The sequence below is a fragment of the Leptonychotes weddellii genome, chromosome 6 (assembly GCF_054177405.1).
Source record: "Leptonychotes weddellii isolate Sample4059 chromosome 6, ASM5417740v2, whole genome shotgun sequence".
Taxonomy (NCBI): Eukaryota; Metazoa; Chordata; class Mammalia; order Carnivora; family Phocidae; genus Leptonychotes; species Leptonychotes weddellii.
In genome coordinates this window covers 95,456,959-95,484,558 of record NC_138374.1, presented here as the reverse complement: position 1 = coordinate 95,484,558, position 27,600 = coordinate 95,456,959, and the positions used below count along the sequence as shown (strand labels likewise).

General features: G+C 40.6%; 1 protein-coding gene across 4 annotated transcripts in view; it reads left to right on the top strand.

Moving 5' to 3' along the window:
• The first annotated feature begins 2,812 nt into the window (after window positions 1-2,812).
• Window positions 2,813-27,600, top strand: part of ABL2 (ABL proto-oncogene 2, non-receptor tyrosine kinase) — a 103,117-nt gene continuing 78,329 nt past the window's right edge. For 2 of the 4 annotated variants that reach the window (XM_031029022.2, XM_081824676.1), the window contains exon 1: window positions 3,010-3,181. In XM_031029022.2, the coding sequence (XP_030884882.2) occupies window positions 3,025-3,181 (157 nt within the window). In that variant the 5' untranslated portion in view covers window positions 3,010-3,024. Of the gene's footprint in view, window positions 3,182-27,600 lie in introns of all 4 variants that reach the window. The other 2 variants (XM_081824678.1, XM_081824681.1) reach the window with 2 other exon arrangements.

Sequence of the window (27,600 nt, the reverse complement as noted above, 5' to 3'; positions counted from 1 at the left end):
GTAAGAATGTGGCAATAGTCTAGAAACGCAGACTGGTAAAGAAAGGGTTCAGTGAAGTGTTGCTCACAAGTCCCTTGCTTCTGGAAATAGTGGTGTTGCTCCTACTACAGGGAAGGTAAAGATGATAAGCATCTATATCTTCAATGTGCCTTGTTAATGTTGGTGATGTGTCTGTCTGATCTTTTATGCCAGCCCCTGGCTATCGGTTGGTTGAGGTTGTCCCTGGGCTACTGTGCACCATCCCTGCTACTTTTTCCCACCTGGTTTCTGCCCCTGCTTGGAGCTCACAGCTGCCCTCAGTTCACTTTGAGATGGTACTACTTGGGATTGTTTAAATGTTGTAATTGTTTTAAATGTTTAAATGTAATCCTCAGGTAAGTCACTATGCCTTGGTTATATTGAGATGAAATAATTTCCCATGCCTAATGAAATAGGTTTCTCCCTAGTCTATCACCATCCCCCATTCTTAAAGTTCCCATTTCACTTTGAAAATGAAAGAATGGGAAATATCTGCAAGATAATGCATATATCCTAAGTCTCCACTTACAGGATATTTGCTTTAGTCTAGATAGGATCTTAAGAATCAATGGTAGAGGAATCTTTATATGCAAAACAAAGGTATTATATAATAGTCCACATGTGCATAATCACGTAGGAATGACTAATAAAGTGATATTTGTTTTTTTTAAGTGCACTCTTTTTATTTAATTATGTTATGTTAATCACCATACATCATTAGTTTTTTAATAAAGTGATATTTGATCATACATGTTTTAATTGGTTGACTGGTGTTTTTGTTGTTAGCTGGTGGCAAGTGGGGGACAGTGGCTTCCCTGAATAAATATTGTAGCATTTGTTCCATAGTCTAAGTCTTACCACTTGAAAAAATTAGGCTTGGAAAATCTGATGGACTTCTGAAAACATTAATTTTTTTGTACTAATACTTCTACGACACTCATTAAATGCCAAATACTGTTTTAAGTGCTTTATGTTAACCAATTTAATTCTAACAACAGCCCTATCAGGTAGGTATTGTTATCACCATCACTTCATGGATGAGGAACTGACACACAAAAGGTTAAGTATTTGCCAAGAGCAAATACCTAATAAGTATCAGAGCTGAGTTTTGAACTCAGTCTGGCTTCAGAGTCCCTGCCCTTAACTACTGTCCTGTACCCATCTACTATGTGCCATGGGTGAATTAGCAGAGAAGCCAGACTATTATCCTCAAATTAATATTCTCTCAGATAATAAAAACCAAACAACAAACCAGATTCTAGCTCTATATTAACCTTTGTCCCTTGTAAATGATTTTTTCCCCAGTAGTTGCAAACACTTTGGGAATTAAAAGGAAAAAAATATTTTAAACACAGGAAAACTTTGATCTAAATGGAAAATTCATATTCTATCTAGCGCTAAAGCATAGTGTTTCTGTTCCCTTTTTTGGGGGGGACACTTTCAGTTATTTCTGGTTACACCCTGGATGGCAATGGAATAATTCCGTAACGCTCTGATAGTAGTATCAGTGTCAGTGAATGGTTCATCTAAGGTCACCCTGGTTCTATGGAAGATGTGTAAAGGAGAGCTGCATCCACCTTTCCCCCCCTGAACCTGTCTTCCCAGTGGATGTTTTGTTGCTTCTTTGCAATGTCTCCCATCCTGTCTGCTTTAATTTTAAGCAAATTTTCAGTGTGGTACCTGTAGTAACTGATACTTTTTATCAGGGAAATAAGGGAGTGAAAGGAATAGAAAGAGGACAGTTATCAAGTTCCTTGAGAATTAAAAAAAAAACTGGGTCAGTATTAAGATGCAAGAATGTGCAACGGGGCAATGATTAATGAATATTTGTACATATGTATGTGTGTGCATGTATAAAAAACTGCTGTTTGAGTCACTCTCTTTAGACAATATAAATTAATGATGAGTAAGTTCTTACTCAGAAACAGGGTCAAAGAGAAATTTTCTTTTCCCCCTTTGTCATCAAAAGGAGACCTGACCCCGAGCACGGTATATAAAGCACACCAGTGCAAAGATTAGCTTTCCTGTCAAGCATTGTAATGGTAACAGAAACAGATGTGGTTAGACGGTAAAGGAGTTCAAGAGGAATTCATGGTAATATAATATGAGGAATGGGGCCATAACTGCTTATCCAATGAGACCGCAGAGTACAGACAACGGAGGCAAGTGCAATTTAACATCATGAAATAATTTCAAAAAATTACAATACAACAATAATGTACCTTTTTACTACCTTCATGTAAATTTTGTATAATCTTAGAATCTAGGCCTGCTGCTGACAATGGTGTTAGAAGGGATTCTCCTGGGCTTTTCAGGGATCCTCACTTGGATGGCAAGTAGCAAATGACTTGTGCTTTCCTGTCTCAACTGGGCCCCTGGGGCGCTCAGCGCAACTGACTGATTTGACAGGTGGAGGTGGGACAGGGAAGGCTTTAGACCGTCCAACTCCAAAAGGCGGTAGCATGTGGCGCCGAAGCTGGGAGGGGTCGGCTAAGACAAGTCAGACCTGGGAGGCCCAGGTGGCGCGAAGGCACACAGGGACCGAAAGACCTGAAGGAGCGGTGGATGTGCCAAAGAGGTGGGCACTGGGGGGACCCACCCGGGGAGGAGGCGGGGGCGGCGCGGGCGGGGTGGGGCCTGGCCGGGGCGGGGCCGCCGGGAAGCCCTCCCTCCGAGTAGCGGAGGGGACTGGTCGGGTGGGGGGCGGGAGACGCTCTGTCCCACGCTCTCCCAGCGCTCGGTGGTTTAAAGATGGCGGCGGCGGCGGCGGCGGCGTTGGGGGCGCGGAGCCGCGGGAGGAGGAGGGAGAAGGAGAATCTGTGAGTTGCTGAGAAGCAGCGCGGCGGCTGCTTTGAGGAGTCCGCGGAGCTGCCGGCGGCCCGACCGCTCGGGGCCGGGGCCTGGACTGGGAAAGAGAGGCCGGAGCAGCGCCGGGAGCCTGAGGCCGGAGCCGAGGAGGAATGTGACCTGGGGTCGGCGGGGGCGCGGGAGTACGCGAGCGCAGGGATGGGGCAGCAGGTGGGCCGCGTCGGGGAGGCTCCGGGGCTTCAGCAGCCTCAACCTCGCGGGATCCGGGTCAGCAGTGCAGCCAGGCCCTCCGGCCGCAGGCGGGACCTGGCGGGGCGCACCACAGAGGCCGGCTTCAATGTCTTCACCCAGCATGGTGAGTATGTCTGGGAGCTGGCGTGAGGGCGTGGGGGAGGCCGGGGGTGGGATTGGGGCGGGGTGGGAAGGAGACAGGCAGCTCTAAGGGGTCCAGGGGTGGCGGGGTGCCTGAGAGTGGGGGCGGAATCCGCTGCCATCTGGGCCAGTCACGGGAGGCGAGTCACACCCCTCCCCCCTCCCATCTCCAGCCTGGCTGGCAGCTCCCGGGGGCGGAGAAGGAAAGAGAAGTGGTCTTAGGGACGGTGGATGGACTGTCCTCTACCCTGGGACAGACTGTGTGGCTTGGGGAAGACGGTGGGTAGTATCCCCAGGGGAGGCAAGGATGCTGGGAGGTGTGAGCTCAATCCACTAGGTGTTAGTGTATCGGTCGTTAGCGAAGGGAACGGGTTGTGCCTCGAGGGATTTGGAAATAGGAACTGAATCTCAGAAGCTAGTGGCGTATAAAGTATATACAAGTATAACTCAGACTGAGCAGTGTCAGAATAGTGAGCATTGACTTGAAATACTCTAACATGGCAAAGATAAGGGTAGTATCTCAGCGCTTTTGAGATTTCCCCCCCCAACCCCCCCCCCCGCCCCCCAACTGGAAATGAAAGGCATTGCCAGACTCCTGTGTTCTCTTTTGAGTAGGACGCAGTTCTGAGAAGCTGGCAGGGGTTAGAGGTTGGTGGGCATGGTTAGGACTTTGGACATGAACAAGAGTTTTCTTCCTACAGTGTGTGCATATGTACATAAATCTTCTGTATAGTTTGGAACCTATTACTTTGGCTTCATTATCAAGGTATTTTTAGAATGGTTGTCTTTGAGCTCTTTTGATCATATCCTCTTATCAGTAAAAGAGCACATACTCCAAGAATTCGTTATCTGTTAATTATATATGTACTTGTTCTGCTGTACCAATATGTTATGTAACTTATAAATGCACACAGAAATAGAATTTAAGAAGGGATGAGATGAAAAAATAAGTATAATGAGAGTTATAATATATTTTTTTTCCTGCAGCCCAGTGGATCCTTTTCACTTCCTCTGAGCTGTACCCACACCACTTTTGAGACCACTTTTCTAGAGGAAGGAAGAGGAGAGAAGGGGGAAAAACAAAATTGACCTTTATGGGGTTGGGATACTATAAGACCTTAGGCTGAAGAGATAGATATGACTTATATAAAGGCTGGATAGTTGAGGTTAGATGAGTGGTAGCAAACTGGAGTTTCACTAATAATAAAGGATAAAAGAGACAGGGTGTTTATATTGCACAATGTAGGGAAGAGGAGGAAGAAAAAGAAGTGTGAACTATTTGTTAGAAATGGGAGTTTTGGAGGAAGTAATGATAGATGGTAGTATGCAAAGAAAGAGATGAACTCAAGGAACTGTGGCTGCTAGCTGAGTTGTATCAGAGAGCTCTGGGTTTGGACTTTGTGAATATGCTGAGTCGTTTCTAAATGGAGAAGATATAAGTGATTTGGGGCCATTCAGGTGTTACATGTCTACTGTTAAAAGATGTGAGTGAGGTTCTCTTCCAGATATATGAACATTTTATGAAGGCGCTATGTATGAGTTAGTCTTTATTAAAATCACTTTCTAAAACACTGGAGGAAAGAATGGATGACACGCTTTCAAGGAAGATCATCCAAGTAGCCTAGCTTTGTGGGAAGTGTTTGTATGCATTAAACTTGGCCCAATAGGCAACAGTGATTCTCTTCCTCCAGCATCTTACTGAAGATTTAAACTTTTCAGAGAAGGAGGAATGTCATGAAGAATGGAATAGGAAGATATTTTGAAGGGTGGATAGGATTTGGATCTATGAAACAAGGAAAAGAGGGCAGGCTGGGCAGGAGAGACAAGTTGAGCGTAAACAGTGGGAATTAACATGATTTGTTGGTGGGATAGTGAGACATCTGTCGGGAGTGAAGCAAGTCCTCCAGGAGTAAATCCTAGAGCAAAAAATTGCAAGAATCAAGTTCTGGTCCTGGCTCCACCTGCCTGCGTAAGTTAGTTACTTGCCATCTTTGGGTTTCTTTATCCGCAAGATATTGGCTTGGAGGATCCCTAAGGTAGCCTCTGACTCTAGGATTTTATGATTCTAATTGAAGCGGTCGCAAGAAAGCTTTGGGTATGTTTGATTGGGCCTGGGTGATGGAAAATGTGGCAGAGGAGCTTCTATCAGTTTACATGATTGGCTAATTCATAGGATGTATCAGCAGACCCAGGTGTGAATGCTCCAAGACTGGCCTTAAGTGGAGGCAAAGGAAATAGTAGGGGTAAGTTTGAGGGATAGTTCATTCATTCAATAAACAAGATTTTTGAGTACCTGTTATGTAGCTGGGCTTCGGGAATGTTGCTGTGGACATAACAAGAGTCCTTGTAGAACTTAAAGGGCTTCATGATTCAGTATAGAGGATGAAGGAAGAGAGATCACCTTGGAATATTTATTAAGGGCATGAACTCTGGGGCCATTCTGCCTGGATTTGAAACCTGGCTCAGCTGCTTATTTGTGTGACCCTGGGCAAGTTATTTAACCTTTTTATGCCTTGGACTCCATTGGTAAAATAGGGATAAGAGCACCAATAATAATAGTACCTAGATTAAATTAGTTAATATACATAAGGCACTTACTGCCTGACACATAGTAAGAGCTAATATGTGTTAGCTGCTGCTATTACTACCACTACTATTATAAAAATAGGGGTGAGTCAAAGACTATGAGGTTTTGAAATTGGCTGAGATAATGATTATTCTGTCAACAAGTTTGGAAGTTAGATCGAAAGGATGGGACTAGGGTAAGTTTGTTGAAGTCTGGTATGAAAAGACTGTCATTAGCAAATAATAGAGGAAACAAAGGTGAAGTGAGTACTGTTTCTAGACAGATGAGTGCTTATAAACTTTTTCTTTTTTTAAAATTTTTGCGACTTAGTTTATTTATTTTTAAGATTTTATTTTATTTGAGAGAGCCAGAAAGAGCACTTGCAGGAGCACAAGCAGGATGAGGGGCAAAGGGAGAAGCGGACGCCCAGCTGAGCAGAGAGCCTGTTTGTGGGGCTCTGTCCTGGGACTCCAGGATCATGACCTGAGCCGAAGGCAGATGCTTTTTTTTTTTTTCCCCCCAAAGGCAGATGCTTAACCGGCTGAGCTGCCCAGGTGCCCCACAGTGTTTATCAACTTTTCTATAGATAGAGTTTCTCAGCCTTGGCGGTATTGACATTTTGGGGTGGATGGTTCCTTGTTGGGGGGGGTGCTATCCTGTGCTTTGTAGGATGTTTAGCAGCATCCTGGCGTCTACTCACTAGATGCCAGTAGCACCCCTTTCTGGCAACCCTCGCCTCCAGTTGTGACAACCAGAAATGTTTCCAGACATTGCGCCCACCCCAGGGGACATTTAGCAAAATTGCTCCTAGTTGAGAACTGCTTAGAAAAACGTGGTAGGGGGCGCCTGGATGGCTCAGTCGGGTAAGTGTCTGCCTTCGGCTCAAGTCATGATCCCAGGGTCCTGGGAGTCTGGCTCCCTGCTCTGCCCTCTGCCCCTGCTCCTGTGATTTCTCTCTCTCTCTCTCTTGCTCACGCTCTCTCAAATAAAATCTTTAAAAAAAAAAAAAAACAAACCATGGCAGATTCTGAATTGAATGAATAAATGAATCAGATTCAAAAGCTCCTGAACCTATCATTTGACATTTATATAAAAAGTCTGAATCCTGGAAGTACTGTACAAATAGCTGTCTTGAGTTTCAGTATTGAGGTATTAGCATGTAATTTCATATATGAAATTATTAGGTCTGGCAGGCTTTTGAGCTTACATGTAGGTTTAAATGTAGATCAAATATTGTTTGTAATCAGTAAAAATGTACAGACGTTTTAGAAATGGCTTATCAGAGCCCATGATTTTTCTTCTGTAGAAAGAAATGGTATTTTTTATTGTTAATATATGGGTACGTTGTAATAATTTGCCTTGTCAAAAGTGATTTTTATGAAAATAATTTAGAAGGAGTAAAAATAATAGGGCTCGCTTTGGTATGAAAGGGGTGAGTGTTGTATGACTTCTGAACTCAACTATTGAACGTTTTGGTGAATTGATGTTTTGTGACTAGTAATCTAGGGTTGGATACTTAATTGTTTTTTAATATCTGACAGACCTTGCAACAGTTGAGTGATTTCACTTCAACTTCTTTCATTTGCTGAAAATACTATTAAAAATTAACCTTAAATTGTGAAATTTTGAATAATTTCCCTTAAACTCATCATTTTAAGTGGACTGATATACTTCATGATTCTTTTTTTTTAAGATATTATTTATTTATTTACTTATTTGAGAGAGAGAGTGAGAGAGAAAGCACAAGTGGGGGTGAGAGTCAGAGGGAGAAGCAGACTCCCCACTGAGCAGGGAGCCCGATGTGGGGCTTGATCCCAGGACCCTGGGATCATGACCCGAGCCGAAGGCAGACGCTAAATAGACTGAGCCACCCAGGTGCGCCATGGTCACTGATTCTTATGAGAAGCTAAACTTAAAAAGAAATAAGCTGTTACATTTTTATTAACCTCCAAATCTGCAGAAGTTACAGTTACATAACTGTGTCTATACTTACAGCAAAGTGACAAAATAATACAGATTCTGTTCTCACAGCCCAATTGACAGTAAGGTCCCAGGTAAATAATGAAGTCTGAAAATCCTTCTTAAAGGTCATTAGCATGCTTAAAAAGAAAGCAAAGCCAAACAAAAGGATCTTTCCCCCTGCAACCCTCTTTCACTGTTCTTTTTTTCCTCCTGTTCATTCTTTATCAAAATCAGGAATGATGATGATAATTATATTTGTGTATGTATTTTTAGAGTTTATGAAGACATTTTATGTTCTTTATCTCATTTGATCTTTAAAACTACTCTGAAATAGGTAGGTATTGATCTTCCTGTTTTATAGATGATGAGGAGTTAAAGGAATTAAATGACTTCCTAAGGTCACATAGCTGTTAAATTATGGACCTGAAACTCATGCCTTTGCCTCCAAATTTTGCTCTAGTGTAGAGATTTAGAGAACATGGCTTTTAGAAGTATTATTTATTTAGAAGTATTATTATTTAGAATTGGATTCAAATCTTGTCTTCTGTCAGATATTAGTAAAGAGTTTACAGCTCCCAGCCTCATAAAATTATGTACCAAGTACTCAGTAAGTAGCAGTGTTGTTATTTATCTTGAGATGGTTGTAGAGATTATGTCAGTTGTATGTGAACATGTTTTGTAAACTAAAACACTGCTCTTGTCATCTTGAGGGCATGCTAAAGGGTAGAATTGTCTTATCACTTACATTTTAAGTCTCTATTTTCTCTAAGTCTTTTTTCCTCTCAAGTGACTCTTGATTATTAAAGAACTTTCAGAAAGCATCAAAAAGGTAGGGATTTTGGGGACCTGAAATCACATTAGACCTTACTTTCTCTGAAAGTAAATATTACCCTCTTTTTTCTTTTCTTCCAATTTGAATTATAGTTGATACACAGTGTTACATTAGTTTCAGGTGTACAACATAGAGATTCAACAATTTTATACATTGTGCTATGCTCACTGCAAGTGTAACTACCATCTGTCACCATACAGCGCTATGACAGGACCAGTGAATATACTCCCCATACTGTGCTTTTTATTCCTGTGACTTACTCTATAACTGGAAGCCTGTATCTCCCACACCCCTTCACCCATTTTGCTCATCCCTCCCCCCTCTTCCCTCTGCTCTGGCAACCATCAGTTCTCTGTTTATAGGTCTGATTCTGCTTTTTGTTCATTCGTTTGTTTTTTAGATTCCACATGTAAGTGAAATCATATGGTATTTGTTTTTCTCTAACCTATTTCACCTAGCATAATACCCTCCAGGTCCATCCATGTTGTTGCAGATGGCAAGATCTCATCTTTTTTTGTGGCTAATACTCTATTTTGTGTGTGTGTGTGTACACCACATATTTATCTATTCATCTATGGTTGGACACTTGGGCTGCTTCCATATCTTGGCTATTGTAAATAATGCTGCAGTAAACATAGGGGTGCACATATATTTTTGAGTTAGTGTTTTTTGTTTTTTTTTTTTAAGATTTTATTTATTTGACAGAGAGAGACACAGTGAGAGAGGGAACACAAGCAGGGGGAGTGGGAGAGGAAGAAGCAGGCTTCCTGCGGAGAGGGAGCCTGATGTGGGGCTCGATCCCAGGACCCTGGGACCACGACCTGAGCCGAAGGCAGGCGCTTAACGATTGAGCCACCGAGGCGCCCCTGAATTAGTGTTTTAAATGTTATCCTCTTAGAATGATTTGTCTTAGGGGCTGGGTGTCAGTCAGAGGACACGTAGGTCATGGTTCTTTTTCACTCACTCTTTTCATAGGAATGTTTTTTCTTCAGAGAAGGTGAACCAGAAGCATAGGCCAATGCAAATGTAATGTTTAGGTAGAGACCTCATTCTAAGCTGGCACATTTGTTTTCTGGTTAATATTTAATGACTTCATTTTTTTTTTTTTTTTAAGATTTTATTTATTTATTTGACAGAGAGCGAGAGCAGGTACACAAGCGGGGGTAGTGGGAGAGGGAGAAGCAGGCTTCCCGTGGAGCAGGGAGCCCGATGCGGGACTCGATCCCAGGCCCCTGGGATCACGACCTGAGCGGAAGGCAGACGCTTAACGACTGAGCCACCCAGGCGCCCCAGTATTTAATGACTTCATAATATAATTTCCTTCATCTAGATATCCTTTGAGACCTTTTTGTGCCTCCCTGTATTTTTACCTCTCATTATAAAATTTCTTTCTTTCTTTTTTTTTTTAAGATTTTTTATTTTATTTATTTATTTGAGACAGAGAGAATGAGAGACAGAGAGCATGAGAGGGAGGAGGGTCAGAGGGAGAAGCAGACTCCCCGCCGAGCAGGGAGCCCGATGCAGGACTCGATCCCGGGACTCCAGGATCATGACCTGAGCCGAAGGCAGTCGCTCAACCAACTGAGCCACCCAGGCACCCTATAAAATTTCTTTCTAAAAGCATGTTTTAGTAGGACTTTTGTATTGATTTTGTGAGTCAAATAGGCTTTTTGTCATATACTACACATAGGAGATTTCAGAATACTTGATAATGATAATGTTAACCTTATCAATGTTAACAGATTTCTTTTGGAATAGGTAAATTTGGAGTTTCACTGTAGATTCTTCACCAGATTATATAGAATAGTTCTCAAACTTCAGTGCGGGGAGTTTGTTAAAACACAAATTGCTGGGTCCCATCCCCAGCGGTTCTGATTCAGCTCGGAGGTGGGATTTAAGAATTTGCATTTCTGACAAATTTCCAGGTATTGCTGATGCTGCTTTTTGGGGGCCACACTTTGGGAACTGTGAGAACACTTTGAGTAATGTGAAATTAAGAAAAGTAATGGATCAAGGTTATTCAAAGATTGTCATTTGTGTCAGAAAACCTAATGTATTGCCTCTGTTCTGCTTAAAACTGGTTTGAAAGTCCATTTGTTCCAAGTCGAGTGTGTCCACATGCAAGCGTCCACTGTCTTACACCATCTTTTGGTGGCAGGAAGAGATGTCTTTTGGCTTTGGCCTCAACTTTTTTTAATCTCTGAAAGTTCATGTTTGGAGGTCTGTTGAGAGACGCACTTTTGAAAGAATCTAGAGTGTCAGGGAAAAGGGAGGTAGGACACACGGTTCTGCTGACAGATTTAGGGTGGGCCTCAGTTCTTCGAAGAAGTGGTGAAGAAAGAATTGCCATCTATTGAGTGCTGTGTGCCAGGCATGCTCTAAGTACGTACTATCTGGTTTTTCATTTAAACCCATAAACCCCTACTTGCCAACTGAAAGAGATTAGAGACCAAAGAATTTAGGATACCTATTTGTAATTCTATATTTTTGGTATATATTGGGCCTTTTGGAGGATGTGTCCATGTACATATATATCTGTGAGTTTTTTTTTTTTTTTTAAGATTTTATTTATTTATTTGACAGAGACACAGCGAGAGAGGGAACACAAGCAGGGGGAGTGGGAGAGGGAGAAGCAGGCTTCCCGCTGAGTAGGGAGCCCGATGCGGGGCTCGATCCCAGGACCCCGGGATCATGACCTGAGCCGAAGGCAGACGCTTAACCGACTGAGCCACCCACGTGCCCCTTAAAATTTTATATTTTATATAATTTAACACAATTTATATTAATATATAAATATATGTCTTATATATTTATATAATCTTATACTTTCTCCTTATAGATTACAACTCTCTTGGCTTTTTAGAATTTTTTTTTTTTTTTAAGATTTTATTTATTTGAGAGAGAATGAGTGGGGGGGCAGAGGGAGAAGCAGGGAGCCTGACGCGGGACTCGATACCAGGACCCCAAGATCATGACCTGAGCCGATGGCAGATGCTTAACTGACTGAGCTGCCCAGGCATCCCCAGTAGTTGCCTATTTGAATGCCTCTGAGAGAATTTTTCAGGTGTGATTTAGAACTGCTGTCCAAGAGAATGATGCTGCTTAAATAGGCGTTGGTGAACATTACAAAACTGGTCTGTGTGTCTGCATGTGTGGAAGTGTGATATTGTATGCAATAACCCTTGGTTACTGATCTTGCCGTTTTGGGTTGAGTGCATAATTTCAGTATGTAAATTTGTGATTATTACACTAGTTAGAAAAATTTCTCAGTATTTTTTTTGCTTAAACTTTGACTCAAATACATAGGTTGATACACATTAAATCTAATACTATGCCACGTTTCATTTTGGTTGCTAAAAACATAAGAATCTGTCAAGCTCTCCCCCTGCCCCTTTGCTTCACCCTGTCAATGTGCTGAGCCTGGGGCAGTGGTACTGCTGCTGGCTTCTCCACAGTGAACTCTGCCAGGCCGGGTTTCTGATCCAGCAGAACACAAAGATCCGCAGGGCCAGGCAATTTATATTCCCTGGCTTGCTTTCCAAGGAGCGGGAGGTTTTAGAAACCTTTCACTTGATGTGGTCAAGGTCAAAGAAAATATTTGTGGCTTCATATTATACAGTATGTATGCGTACAGTCTGTTAACATGTTCCTCTCTCTCTATGCTAATTCCAGCAAATTAAAATAACAATATTGAGTTAGGACTAAAGATTGCCACTTAGCATTTTGTGGTTCTAGATAATTACTAAGAAAACATTTTCTTAAAACTAGCAATACTAACAGGCACAATTGGTATCACCCATCTGTTTCTTTCTTTCGTTTTTTTTTTTTTTTAAGATTTTATTTATTTGTCAGAGAGAGAGAGTGTGAGCACCCAAGCAGGGGGAGTGGCAGTCAGATGGAGAAGCAGATTCCCCGCTGAGCAAGGAGCCCAGTGCTGATGTGGGACTCCATCCCAGGACCCCAGGATCATGACCTGAGTAGAAGGCAGATGCTTGACTGAGCCACCCAGGAGTCCCTTTTTTTTTTTTAGATTTTATTTATGTATTTGAGAGAGAGAAAGTGCAAGCTAGGGGAGGAGCAAAGGGAAAGGGACAAGCAGACTCCATGCGAGCACAGAGCCCAATATACGGCTTGATCTCATGACCTTGAGATCATAGACCTGAGCTAAAACCAAGAGTTGAATGCTTAACCCACAGAGCCACCCAGGCCCCCCTCACTCACCTGTTTCTTATAGGAAAGAAAGGCTGATATATGAAGGTTTTTGTTAGGTAGCTTTCTTCTTGTTTTGAAATTGTATTTTTTAATTGTATATAAACCTATGAAGAGGTATCTCAGTATAAAAAGACCAGATCAATACAGAAGCATATAACCAAGACATGAAAGTCCTCTTTGATATTCCCACCCATTCTCCTATATTCCCTTGTTAGAGGTAACTGCTGTTCATTGTTTGATGTGTATTTTCCCAGAACTTAGTATATATTTACATGTATATAAGTGTACATATTAATAGTTCTCTTGCTTATTCATAAATAGCATTGTACTATATGAATTTTTTTCTCCCAGATTTGTTTTTTGTATTTAATGTATCGGGAAGATCTTTCTGTGCCAGTATGTGTCTCTCTCTCATTCTTTTCAACAGCTTTATAGTGTTGCATGCTTTAGATACATATAATAACCATTTTGTTTAGATATTAACCATTTTTTTAAGTTGATGAATATTTGTTTACAAGATTATCAAAGATCTCCTGTTTTTCTCTTCTGGTATTTTTTCCCCTTGCATCACCAACTTGAACCTATGTGAAATATTCATTCATTCATTCATTCATTCATTCACTGATGGTTGGTTGGAACCAACTTAATATTTTTGCATTGTACTAATACTAACAAGTGAATAGTTCATCAATTCCCACTGCTTTGAAGAGCCATATTTCTCATATATCAAATTCTCAAATGTACACAGTTCTTTGAAAAATTACCTCCATGATTCCATTCATCTTTCTCTTCCTACACATTGTTTTACATATTACTTTAATTATAATAATTTGATTATAAGTTTAAAGCATATATGTTTATCTGGGTAGCTCCCCATTATTGTGTTCTTTTTCAGAATTTATTTAGATGTTATTATGTCCTTCAAAGATCACTAGGATTAGATTAAGATTTAGAAATCTCGATGGGATTTTGATAGTAATTCTATTGAATTATTGGTTAATTTGCAGGCAAATTGACATTGTTGCATCATTGTGTACTTAATTCCAAGAATGGTATCGCTTTGCCTTTAAGTAAAAAAAGTCTTTAAGTAAAAAAGAGCTTTCAGTTACTGTTTCTGGGTATTTCTTGTTAGGCTTATTTGTGGGCATTTTATAATTTTTGTTGTAATTGCAAGTGTAATTTTTTTGGATACAAACTTAGAAGTGGGATTGCTGGATCATATGGTAGTTCTGTTTTTTAATTTTTTTGAGGAACCTCTATACTATTTTCCATAGTGGCTATACCAGTTTACATTCCCACCAACAATGCACAAGGGTGGTAACGCTGGTTATCTTATCTTTTTGGTTATAGCTATTCTAATAGGTGTGAGGTGATATTGTGGTTTTGATTTGCATTTTCTTTTTTTTTTTTTTAAAGATTTTATTTATTTATTTGAGAGAGAGAATGAGATAGAGAGCATGAGAGGGGGGAGGGTCAGAGAGAGAGGCAGACTCCCTGCCGAGCAGGGAGCCGGATGTGGGACTCGATCCTGGGACTCCAGGATCATGACCTGAGCCGAAGGCAGTCGCTTAACCAACTGAGCCACCCAGGCGCCCTGCATTTTCTTGATTAGTGATTTTTCAGCACCTTTTCATATCATTGTTGGCTCTGTGTGTCTTTGGAAAAATGTTCATTTCCTCTGCCCATTTTTATTTTATTTTTTTTAAAGATTTTATTTATTTGACAGAGAGAGACACAGCGAGAGAGGGAACACAAGGAGAGGGAGTAGGAGAGGGAGAAGCAGGCTTCCCGCTGAGCAGGGAACCCGATGCGGGGCTCGATCCCAGGGCCCTGGGATCACGACCTGAGCCGAAGGCAGACGCTTAAGGACTGAGCCACCCAGGTGCCCCTATTTTTATTTTTTTTAAAAGATTTTATTTATTTATTTGACAGAGAAACACAGAGAGTGAACACAAGCAGGGCGAATGGGGGAGGGAGAAGCAGGCTTCCCGCTGAGCAGGGAGCCCAATGCGGGGCTCGATCCCAGGACCCTGGGATCATGACCCGAGCCGAAGGCAGACGCCCAACAACTGAGCCACCCAGGTGCCCCTCCTCTGCCCATTTTTTAATAGAATTTTTGTGCTATTGAGTTGTATAAAATTCTTCTTAAAGCTTAAGAACTTGATAGGTAGATCTTTGAGGATTATTTCTGAATCTTTACATAGTGTACCACCTGTATCTTTGGATTTTGGTTGTCTTGCTAGTTTAGAAAGTTTTAACTATTTTTCTGGTTATCACATTAGTAGTCTAATCTATTTCCTCTGATATCCATATATTTATAGATTAGTATTCATTGATCTTTTTTCTGTATCTCACCATTGGTTTTCATTATTATAAAATTTCACCAAATTTATTTGATTTACTTATTAATTTTTTGATTTAATATGTTGAACTATTATATACTCTACTGTAGTCGAGTCTTCTGCCTTAGCGGTTTTCTGTGGGTGATATGTGTGAGAGTAGGACTCTTGGTTAGAAGTAAGAGAGACCAACTCCAGGGGCGCCTGGGTGGCTCAGTTGGTTAAGCGACTGCCTTCGGCCCAGGTCATGATCCTGGAGTCCCGGGATTGAGTCCCGCATCAGGCTCCCTGCTTGGTGGAGGGTCTGCTTCTCCCTCTGACCCTCTTCCCTCTCGTGCTCTCTGTCTCTCATTCTCTCTCTCTCAAATAAAAAAAAAAAAAAAGTAAGAGAGACCAACTCCAGATTATGTAATCTATAGAAAATTTATATGGGGACAGTGGAGGTTCAAGACAGGAATGCAGCTAGGCTGGTCCAGAAACAGGAAGTGAAAGGCTGCTAGAAACTCAGGCAATATTTATTTTCTTTCTTTTGTTTTGGTTACTCACTTTAGTCTTCCCTCTTAGACATTCAATTCATATCACACTTTACAACTTTTTAAAATCTCTTTGATCAAGAGGATGGTTTATAATAAACTTTCATTTCTTAGTCTCATTTCCAAACTCCCAGGACAGTCATTGTGATTGGTCAGATCACCTATAATAGGGTTTCTCAGTCTCCATAATATTGACGTTTTGGGCTGGATTTTGTTGTGGTGGTGGTGGGGACTGTCCTGTGCATTGTAGAATGTTTAGCAGCATCTCTGGCCCCTAATAACTAAATGTCAGTAGCACTCACCTTCTAATTATGATGACCAAAAAATGTCTGTAGATACTGCCAGTATCCTCCTGGGGGTAAAATTACCCCTGGTGGAAAACTACTGACCTAGAATATGTTTGGCTGCTGTGGGCATACCATGTGTGAGAAGGACTTTTCAGGAGAGTCTTTGTGAGCTAGGTAGGTACTCAAAACATCTGGTAAGTATTTTCAGGTTTTTTGTAGCAACTATAAATTTAGCACTTTTTCATTATTTTTAGGAATCACTTTTAAGGGGCGCCTGGGTGGCTCAGTCAATTAAGTGTCCAGCTCTCGATTTCAGCTCAGGTCTTGCTCTCAGGGTTGTGAATTCAAGGCATGCATTGGGCTCCAAGCTGGGCGTGGAGCCTATTTAAAAAAAATTTTTTTTTTCCCCAGGGGGCAACCTGGCTGGCTCAGTCAGTAGAGCATGTGACTCTTGATCTCAGGGTCATGAGTTTGAGCCCCGCCTTGGGTGTAGAGATTTTTTTTAATTTTTTAAAATTTTTATTTTTATTTTTTTTTTAAGATTTTATTTATTGATCTGAGAGAGAGAATGGGAGACAGGGAACATGAGAGGGGAAGGGTCAGAGGGAGAAGCAGACCCCCCGCTGAGCAGGGAGCCTGATGTGGGACTCGATCCCGGGACTCCAGAATTATGACCTGAGCCAAAGGCAGTCACTTAACCAACTGAGCCACCCAGACGCCCTGTAGAGATTTTTTTTTAAAGATTTTATTTATTGGGGCGCCTGGGTGGCTCAGTCGTTGGGCGTCTGCCTTTGGCTCGGGTCATGGTCCCGGGATCCTGGGATCAAGCCCCAAGTTGGGCTCCCGGCACAGTGGGAAGCCTGCTTCTCCCTCTCCTGCTCCCCCTGCTTGTGTTCCCTTTTTTTAAAAAAAAGATTTTATTCATTTGAGACAGAGCACAAGCAGGGGGAGAGGCAGAGGGAGAGGTAGAAGCAGATTCCCTGCTGAGCAGGGAGCCTGATGTAGGGCTTTACCCCAGGACTCTGGGATCATGACCTGATCCGAAGGCAGATGCTTAACCATCTGAGCCACGCAGGCACCCCAGGGTGTAGAGATTCTAAATAAATAAACTTAAAATCTTCAACTGGAGGGGCACCTGGGTGGCTCAGTCTGTTAAGTGTCCCAGCTCTTGATTTCAGCCCAGGTCATGATCTCAGGGTCGGGAAATTGAGTCCTACATCAGCTCCTTGCTCAGCGGGAAGTCTGCTTGAGAGTCTCTCCTTCTCCCCCGTCCCATCCCCACCACATGAGTGCTTGCATGCCCCTCCAAATAAATAAATCTTTAAAATAAAACTTCAGCTGGAGTTGTAGAGCTTGCCATTATTGACCATTTCTCTGAATCTCTAATTTCTCAATCTCTTGCTGATTTTTCTTTTCCCTCAGAGTGTGTGTATATGTGTGAGGGTGTTGGCTTTTTTTTTTTTTTTTTAATTTGAGAGAGAGTGTGCGTGAGTGCATACATGGTGGGGAAGGGCAGAGGGAGAGAGAGAATCTCAAGCTGACTCCCCACTGAGAGCGGAGCCAACGTGGGGCTTGATCTCACGACCCTGAGATCATGACCTGAGCCAAAATCAAGAGTCCAACGCTTAACCAGCTGAGCCACCCAGGTGCCCCAGGGCATTGATTGTTTTAATATAAAATGTATGGTTTTGGTAGCCAAACAGACTAGGTATGAAAATTTAGAACTGGGAGAGACCTTAGAAATCCTGTATTCTAATACACTTGATTTACAGATGGGTAAACTAATGCTTCAGGAGGTGAAACAAGTTGATTGTGGACACACAGCTTAGCAGTAGAGCACAGAAAGATTTAGTCTTATTTTTCTAGGTTTAGTTTCTAGTTACCTTTTGTTGAAACCTATTTTTTGCTTTTGGTAGTATTATTTATATAATAATTGGCACTTAGCATTTATGTGCCAAACTGCTGCGAGAATCTCATTTAATCTTAATCCAATAAATAATGAAAATGGGTCTCAAAATAAGGCAGGGCGTAACTTGAAAAGTTATGCTTTTAACATTATGCTTTCATACTAGCGTAGTAGCATTGGGAGAGAATTGGGTGCTTGTGTGCCACTTTATTCTACCATCTCATTTAATCCTCAAAACAACCCTGGGAGAAAACAATCTAATTAAACATGGGCAGAAGACATGAACAGACATTTCTCTAAAGAAGACATAATAATGTGCGCCTGGGTGGCTCAGATGGTTAAGCGTCTGCCTTCGGCTCAGGTCATGGTCCCGGAGTCCTGGGATCGAGTCCCACATTGGGCTCCCCGCTCTGCGGGAAGTCTGCTTCTCCCTCTGCCTCTCTCCCTCTCTCTCATGAATAAATTAAAAAAAAAAAAAAAAGAAGACATAATAATGACCAGCAGACACATGAAAAGATGCTCAACATCACTAATCATCAGGGAAATGCAATTCAAAACTACAGTGAGATGCCACTTCACACCCGTCAGAATGGCTAAAATAAAAAACACAAGAAACAACAAGTATTGGCAAGGATGTGGAGAAAAACCCTCATGTACTGTTGGTGAGAATGCAAACTGGTGCAGCCACTGTGGAACACAGTATGGAGCTTCCTCAAAAGTTAGAAATAGAATTACCCTACAATCTAGTAATTGCACTATTTACCCAAAGAATACAAAAACACTACTTCAGAGGGATACATGTACCTGTAATGCACCCGTATGTTTATTGCAGCATTATCTACAATAGCCAAACTATGGAAGCAGCCCAAGTGTCCATTGACTGATGAATGGATAAAGAAGATGTGTGTGTGTGTGTGTGTGTGTGTGACACACACACACACACACACACAGGAATATTATTCAGCCATAAAAAGGAATGAAATCTTGCCATTTGCAACAACATGGATAGAGCTAGAGAGCATTATGCTAAGCGAAATAAGTCAGTCAGAGAAAGACAAATATCATCTGATTCACACATATGTGGAATTTAAGAAAACAAATGAACAAAGGGGGGAAAAAGGACAAACCAAGAAGCCGACTCTTAACTATAGAGAACAAAGTGATGGTTACCAGAAGGGAGGTAGGTGGGGGATGGGTGAAATAGGTAATGAGAATTAAAGAGTCAACCATCATGATGGGCACTTAGTAATGTATACAATTGTAGAATCACTGTATTGTACCCCTAAAACTAATATAACACTGTATGTTAGCTATATTGGAATTAAAATTAAAAAACTACTTAGTAAAAAAAATACAATGCATGAAAAAAAAAGCCTGAGAGCTATACATACTTTGTAGTTTTAGCTAGGGTGAAAATGAAGATGTTTAGTTGAGTTAGATTAAGTCTCCTTTAAGACCACACAGCTAGTAGGAAGCAGAAGTTGGCTTAAGTTTTGTGGGTTTCCCAACTCTCTCTTGCCCTTACGGGAAGATATCCTATAGTGATGCTCCACTGTCTTCTTAGAGCTTTCATGATAATGTAATAAAAGGAAAAAGAATATAACATGTATAATTCACTTTAATAAGGATTAGTAAATATTACTGTTTTGTTCATTTTGAGACTAACCTTCATGTGTTATTTTTATGCCTTCCTCAGGTATATTTTAGAATTGAATTTGAGGGGCACCTGGGTGGCTCAGTCGTTAAGCATCTGCCTTCAGCTCAGGTCATAATGCTCTCTGTCAAATAAATAAATAAAATCTCAAAAAAAAAAAAAAAGATGGGCGCCTGGGTGGCTTAGTTGGTTAAGCGACTGCCTTCGGCTCAGGTCATAATCCCAGGGTCCTGGGATCGAGCCCCACGTCGGGCCCCCTGCTTGGCGGGAAGCCTCTTCTCCCTCTCCCACTCCTCTTGCTTGTGTTCCCTCTCTCGCTGTCTCTCTCTCTCTCTCTGTCAAATAAATAAATAAAATCTTTAAAAATATATTAGAATTGAATTTGAAAGAAATATTAATAAAAGAAAGCTAGATAATTACTATTAGCAGGAAAATATTTCTTTAAAAAATATATTTAAGAGATTACTGATCTACTAAGAATGACTTTGTGTTTGCTCTCTGATCTTGATGTAGACAGATTTTTTACACTTGGAATTCTTTTTTTTTTTTTTTTTAAAGATTTTATTTATTTATTTGAGAGAGAGAATGAGAGACAGAGAGCATGAGAGGGAGGAGGGTCAGAGGGAGAAGCAGACTCCCTGCTGAGCAGAGAGCCTGATGCGGGACTCGATCCCGGGACTCGAGGATCATGACCTGAGCCGAAGGCAGTCGCTTAACCAACTGAGCCACCCAGGCGCCCCTACACTTGGAATTCTTGAAGCATTTGGGTTCCCTAGTTGAGTGCTTTCGATTGTAAACATCAGTCAGAGCTGCAACCATTTTTAAGCATGCTGTTAACAGCAAGGATTCTGGTATTAGACTATGTGGCTTAAAGCCTAGATTAATTTGTGACTCTGTATCTTGATGTAGGTATGACAAATTTAGAACCCTGAGAGACCTTGGGAATTGAATTTCTAGACCAGTTACTTACTTTCTATGTGTTTTTTAATCTGTAAGATAGTCATGCTAATAGTACCTACTTTACAGAGTTGTGAAAATTATTATTACTAAAATTAATAAGTGCGTGGTGAATGATAAAAGTATTCAAAAAAATGATAAAAAAGCGATAGAAAAAAGTGATAGAAAAGCAACTTAAAAAATGGCTAATATTTTTATTGGTTAATATACTTAAGTTTTAAAAGTTTAAATGCATTTAAATAACAATTATGATAATGTTGAAACCTTAATACAGGGTAGTATATTGTACTTAGGCTTGTTCTGTGCCTATGTTTGGTTACCAGATTTCAGTGCTTCTGGATATATAGGTGAGCATAATGTGTAGTTTTATTCTGTTTTGATACAGTTATCAGCATTGTGATTAGTTGTTTCCACACTTAGGTAAATCATAATCTTTCCTCTCTACAAAAGGCACTTGGAAATCATCCTGAAGTATTTTCTCATTCATATAGGTAGAAAAGCTAGTTAGGGGCAGTAAGGAGAAAAGGAATGGTGAAGCAGTGGCACTAACTCCAGAAGGTGGTAGGAGAGAGTGTTGTATGTGGGTACACTGGAGATGATGACACGCCATAGATAGGGATCATCGTGCCGCTGGGCCTCACGGAAACTGGAGCTGGTAAGCAATTAGAAATTAAGACTGCATACTCCATCTTTCTCTTTCAGAGGCTGCAAGGTTTTGGCATCTTTTTTGCTGTGTACATCTGTTCAGTTTTCCTTTTCTTCCAGCTGGCTTTCTTGGTTTTAGTTTGTATATGGAGTGTAATGGCTGTTGAGCTTCTCTTTATCATGAAAACTCCCAATATATTCTTCTGGCATTAATCCTTGCTGCTAAATGGCTCAGTCTTTCTCTTTTAAAATTTAAATCATTTGTCTGTCGAATGGTTAGTACCTTTACATGGTTTAAAATTCATATGGTACAGAAGTGTTTCTGCCACTTCCTTTCCTCTGGCCACTCAAATTTTGGCAATCCGTTCACCAGTGTCTTGTGTATACTTCCAGAGATAATATATGTATGTGTATGCCTGTGTATCTCCCCAGTCCTTTTTTTTTTTTTTTTAAGACCAGTGGAAACATCATACGCCCTGTTTTGCACCTTGCTTTTTTTCACTTAATTTATCTTGGAGATTCTTCATGTTAGTAAATAAAGAACTTGCTTTTTAAAAAAATTTTAAATGAGTGGATAACATTTCATTGTAGGGATAAATTATATATTTAGGTTGTTTTCATACAGTGCTGCAGTGAAAAACCTTATGTTTTATTTCAAACATGTTAGTGTAGCTATAGGATAAATGCCTTGAATTGGACTTGCTGACAAGAAAGGATATGGATATTTCATAATAACTACTTATTGAATAAACTATCTTTTTTTTTTTAAGATTGTATTTATATGACAGAGAGAGAGCACAGTAGGGGGAGTGGCAGGCAGAGGGAGAGGGAGAAGCAGGCTCCCCGCAGAGCAGGGGGAGCCCGATGTGGGGCTCGATCCCAGGACCCCAGGATCATGACCTGAGCCGAAGGCAGTCGCTTAACCAACTAAGCCACCCAGGCGCCCATCTTTTTTTTTTTTTTTTTGAGATTTTATTTGTTTATTTGACAGAGAGCACAAGCAGGGGGAGCGGCAGGCAGAGGGAGAAGCAGACCTGAGTCGAAGGCAGATGCTTAAGTGACTGAGCCAGGCGCCCTGAATAAACTTTTATTCACATTTTTGTATACTAAAACCCTGTGCACATTCAGTTCTACTTTTGAATTTTATGTTCTGATGATTTGCCTGTCTAATTATGTGCCAGTATCACACTGCTTTAGTTTTGGTACCTTTTTTTTTTTAAGATTTTATTTATTTGCAAGAGAGTGCATGTGATAGGTCAATTAGCTGGTCTGTTAGAACATCTTACTAGTATTTTCTTAGGCTCCTTGGTGGGTGGTGGGAGTGGAGATGTAAAGGGAACTTCCACTTTTAACTCTACATATGTCTATATTATTTGAATTTCTTTTTCACAGTGAGTATATATTGTTTAAAGAGAAATCTTAACACAACCTACCACAAAACGATCCTCTTATTTCCTATTCATACTAAATTAAATAGTGTATAATAAGTGGCACAACCTGAGCTGGAATGTAATGTAAGACAGTAACACCCTGTGCTTTCTAGTATACCAAGATGCTTCTTTTAATGCATGGGCTTTTGTGTATAACTTTCTAAAAACAATATAGATGTTTTTTGTTACTTGCAACAAACAGAAAACTGTTTACTTTGAAGATGATCTTTGGGAAAATAATAGAAGTGAAGTGAAGAATGATTTAAGAAAGTTACCTTGAGGACCTCAGTGAGAAGGCAGTCGGTACTAACAGGGAGGGTGATGGTGCATATTAACCGTTTTCTCACTTGAAGATCTTTCCTGGAGCATTTAGTTTTAGATTTGACTGAGTTTTAAGGGACAGCTTACAAAGCCAGCAGAATGACCAAGTGTAATATGTTTGTGTTTTATATTATTATTTATCCAAGTATAACATGTTTATTAAATATAAATCCTTGTGGGGCGCCTGGGTGGCTCAGTTGGTTAAGCGTTCAACTCTTGGTTTCGGCTCAGGTCATGGTCTCTTGGGATCAAACCCCGTGTTGGGTTCTACGCTCAGCTCAGAGTCTGCTTGGGATTCTTTACCTTTCCCTCTCCCTCCCCTTCTCCTCCCCACCACTTGCACACGTGCTCTCTTTCTCTCAAATAAACTCTTTAAAAAAAATTATAAATCCCTTGCTTCATATTTTAAATTAGAAAAAAGGGAAAAAAGCTAACTTACTACTCTTTCCTTTATTTCTTTAAAGGGAAAGGAAAATAATTTTTTCTTATTACAAAAGCATATATTTCATTACAGGAATAAAAGAACATAAAAAAAGTAAAAACAAACCCCCAAACCCACCTTCTTTTTTTTTTTTAAAGATTATTTATTTATTTATTTATTTGAGACAGAGAGAATGAGAGAGAGAGAGCACATGAGAGGGGGGAGGGTCAGAGGGAGAAGCAGGTTCCTTGCTGAGCAGGGAGCCCGATGCGGGACTCGATCCAGGGACTTCAGGATCATGACCTGAGCCGAAGGCAGTCGCTTAACCAACTGAGCCACCCAGGCGCCCCAAACCCACCTTCTTATTTAGAGACAACAGTCATTAAATTTTGATATGTATCCTCTGAAACCCTCTTTATGCATGTAATTTGTATTGTTAACCAAAATGTGTACAAAACATACATGCAATTTTTTGTTAGTTTTTTCACTTTACACTTGATCCTTGAACAGTATGGGGGTTAAGGGTACCAATTCCCCTGCAGTTAAAAATTCATGTATAACTTTGACTTCCCAAAAGCTTAACTACTAATAGCTTACTGTTGACTAGAAGCCTTACTAATAACATAAACAGTCAATTAATACATATTTTGTATGTTACACATATACTATATGCTTACAATAAAATAAACTAGAGAAAATAAATGTTAAGAAATAGCCAAGATATGGAAGCAGTCTAAATGTCCATAATAGGGACGCCTGGGTGGCTCAGTCGGTTGAGCGTCTGCCTTCGGCTCAGGTCATGATCCCAGGGTCCTGGGATCGAGTCCCGCATCGGGCTCCCTGCTCCGTGGGGAGCCTGCTTCTCCCTCTGCCTCTGTCTCTCTCTCATGAATAAATAAATAAAATCTTTAAAAAAAAAAAAATAAAATGTCCATAATAGATGAATGGGTAAGGAAGATGTGGTGTATGTACATAATGGAATATTATGCAGCCATTAAAAAGGATAATATCTTGCCATTTGTGATAACATGGATGGACCTAGAGAGTATTATGCTAAGTGAAATAAGTCAGACTGAGAAAGATAAATATGATTTCACTCAATGTGGAATCTAAAAACCAAAAGAAATTAATAAACAAAAAGCAGAATCAGACCTATAAATACAGAGAATAAACTGATGGTTGTCAGAGTGTAGGGGAAATGGGAGGATGGACAAAATGGGTGAACGGGAGTGGGAGGTGCAGGCTCCCCGTTATGGAATAAGTCACTGGAGGAAAAGGCACAACGTAGAGAATATGGTCAGTGCGTGGTGACGGGTGGTAGCTATATTTGTGGTGAGCGCAGCATAATGTATAGAGTTGTTAAATCACTGTTGTACACCTGAAACAAATGTAACATTGTGTGTCAACTATATTAACAAAATTAAAGTCCTAAGGAAAATTCATTTATAGTACTGTACTGTATTTATTGAAAAGAATCCGTGTATAAGTGCACCCAGGCAGTTCAATTCCATGTCGTTCATGGGTCAGCTGTATTTTTGAACCTTATAAATCTTAAAGGAGAAAGGGTTTTTTGGGGCCTCTTTTTAGGACTTCTGTATTTACTTCTCACACTATTTAATATCCATACTTTTGCCTTACAATTTTTATTGTGTTTTTGTTTTTTTTTAAAGATTTATTTATTTATTTATTTGACAGAGAGAGAGAGACAGCGAGAGAGGGAACACAAGCAGGGTGAGTGGGAGAGGGAGAAGCAGGCTTCCCACCGAGCAGGGAGCCTGATGTGGGGCTCGATCCCAGGACCCTGAGATCATGACCTGAGCCGAAGGCAGACGCTTAACGACTGAGCCACCCAGGCGCCCCTACAATTTTTATTGTTATTCCTGTTTCCTCATTAAGTTTCTTGGAGGCGTCTGTATTCTTCATTCTGCTGAGCTCATTTTAAGTTTATTTAAGGACAGGATGTATGTTAATGGAAGAGATTATAGGGAAACAAGTAGAAGACATTTCATCAATTATCGCAGGGTATAGATCAATCACTAAATCACTTACAGTCCAGCATTGTTCAGTTTGCTGATACAACCAAAAACTAAGTACAAACTTGTATACGTATATTTAAAATCCCTTCCTTTTTTTAAGCTGGAGTAAAATATTCCTATGATTATAATTTTTTATATATTCCTTTGAACAGAACATACTTAGTCTGAGGCATTAACTCTTTTGAAAATAAAATGTGGAGGAGGACAGCAGGGTTATATTCTATTCCTTTTAAATGTCATGAGTTGTTTAATTTCTTTTAAGAAGAAGGAAGCGTGGGTTTACTGTCTAGTTTTTAGGTGGCGATTTATAAAAGAATATCACTCCCACAATGTTAACAGCTAATTTGTAAATATACATATTAACTGGTAATATGTAGAAATCTCCTGGGACTGAGGCCTACTTAAAAAATTTTTAAGAACATTAACAGTTACTGATTCTGTTACAGTATAGATGATCAGTAGTATGTATTAAGTTGCATCAAATGATGTATATATTCCAGTGTGCTAAGATTAATTTTTTAATGTCTTTAAATCTTAAAAGGATTTTTTTCCTCACAGGTATTCTTCTTAAGGATATAGAATTTAATCATACCATGTTGTGTGGCTTTGTAAAAGAGTTTTAGAACTTGGGCGTAAGTAGCTGATAAGTCAGAAAAAACATAAAAATCTCAGAAAAGGACATCTTAGTTAAAATGACAGGAAATGGGGACCCATTTTGTATAGAAAAAAACAGATCACCAAAAACAAAACAAATGTTCCTTTATTTATTTATTTATTTTTAAAGATTTTATTTATTTATTTAATTGACAGAGACAGCGAGAGAGGGAACACAAGCAGGGGGAGTGGGAGAGGGAGAAGCAGGCTTCCTGCTGAGCAGAGAGCCCGATGCGGGGCTCGATCCCAGGACCCTGGGATCATGACCTGAGCCGAAGGCAGACGCTTAACAACTGAGCCACCCAGGCGCCCCAAAATGTTCTTTTAAAAAAATTTTATTTGTCAGAGAGAGAGCGCCAGCACAATCAGGGAGAGTGGCAGGCAGAGCAGGCAGAGGGAGAAGCAGGCAGAGGGAGAAGCAGGCTCCCGGCTGAGCAGGGAGCCCGATGTGGGGCTCAGTCCCAGGACCCTGGGATCATGACCTGAGCTGAAGGCAGATGCTTAACCGACTGAGCCACCCAGGCATCCCACAAAATGTTATTTCTAAAAGGAACATCTCAGTTGTGCAGAAAAGAGTTAACATAGCGGACTTGAGACTGATTTCCTTAGAATAGCCTGCTTACAATAAAGTTGGCTCTTTTTTTTTTTTTAAGATTTTATTTGAGAGAGAGCATGAGTGGGGGCGGGGGGTAGAGGGAGAAGCAGACTCCCTGCTGAGCAAGGAGCCCGATGTGGGGCTCAATCCCAGGATCCTGAGATCATGACTTGAGCTGAAGGCAGATGCTTAAGTGACCAAGCTACCCAGGCACCCCACAAGGTTGGCTCTTCGCTGATGTTTGGGACTTGGATTTTAAGAGGGTTCCCACCATTCCCAGAACTGCGAAGAGTGACTCACTGTGCCTAAACTCTTTGTACAAAAAGTGTGGTTTATGTGAAACACCTGCTTTCCCTCTAGGAGTCTAGAATTTTGGTACATGGTAGGCAGAGAGTGCCTACCTGACCAGCCCCCAGGAAAAACCTTGCTGAATTGCTAATGAGCTTACCCTGTAGACAGTATTTTACACATGTTATACTTCATTTCTGGAGGAGTTAAGTGTATCTGGTATGACTCCCCTGGGAAAAGACTCTTGGAAATTTGTGTTTGGTTTTTTCTATACTTGGCCCCATCTGCCTTTTCTTTTTGCTGCTTTGCTTTGTTTCCTTTTGCTTTGATAATGTGGTGAGTCCTCTGAGTCTGCCTAGTGAATCATCAAAAGCTGGAGGTGGAATGGGCCCCCCCCCCAACACAACAGTAGATCAGGTAAATTTATAACTGGAGTCACTATGCTCAGATAAAGCCTCTAGACACAGAAGTCTCCAATAGGTAGATGACATTTTTTGGTTTCAGATGTGTCTAAATAGGGTAATAAAACAAATGATACTAAAAATAAGTTTGGGGTCTGTAGGAGAGGGAAAAAAGTTCTTAATTTGTGACTGGGAAACATCTATGGTTCTGTTTTTGTGAAACTGGACTTGGTGTCAGGTTCTCTGCTAAGTTTCTGTAATTTATAGAACTATGTTATTCTGCAGGGAGAACTGAAAATGACACAAATATGACTCAAGAAAGCACTATGATGTAGAAGTACAAGGCTTTGGAACTAGGCAGAT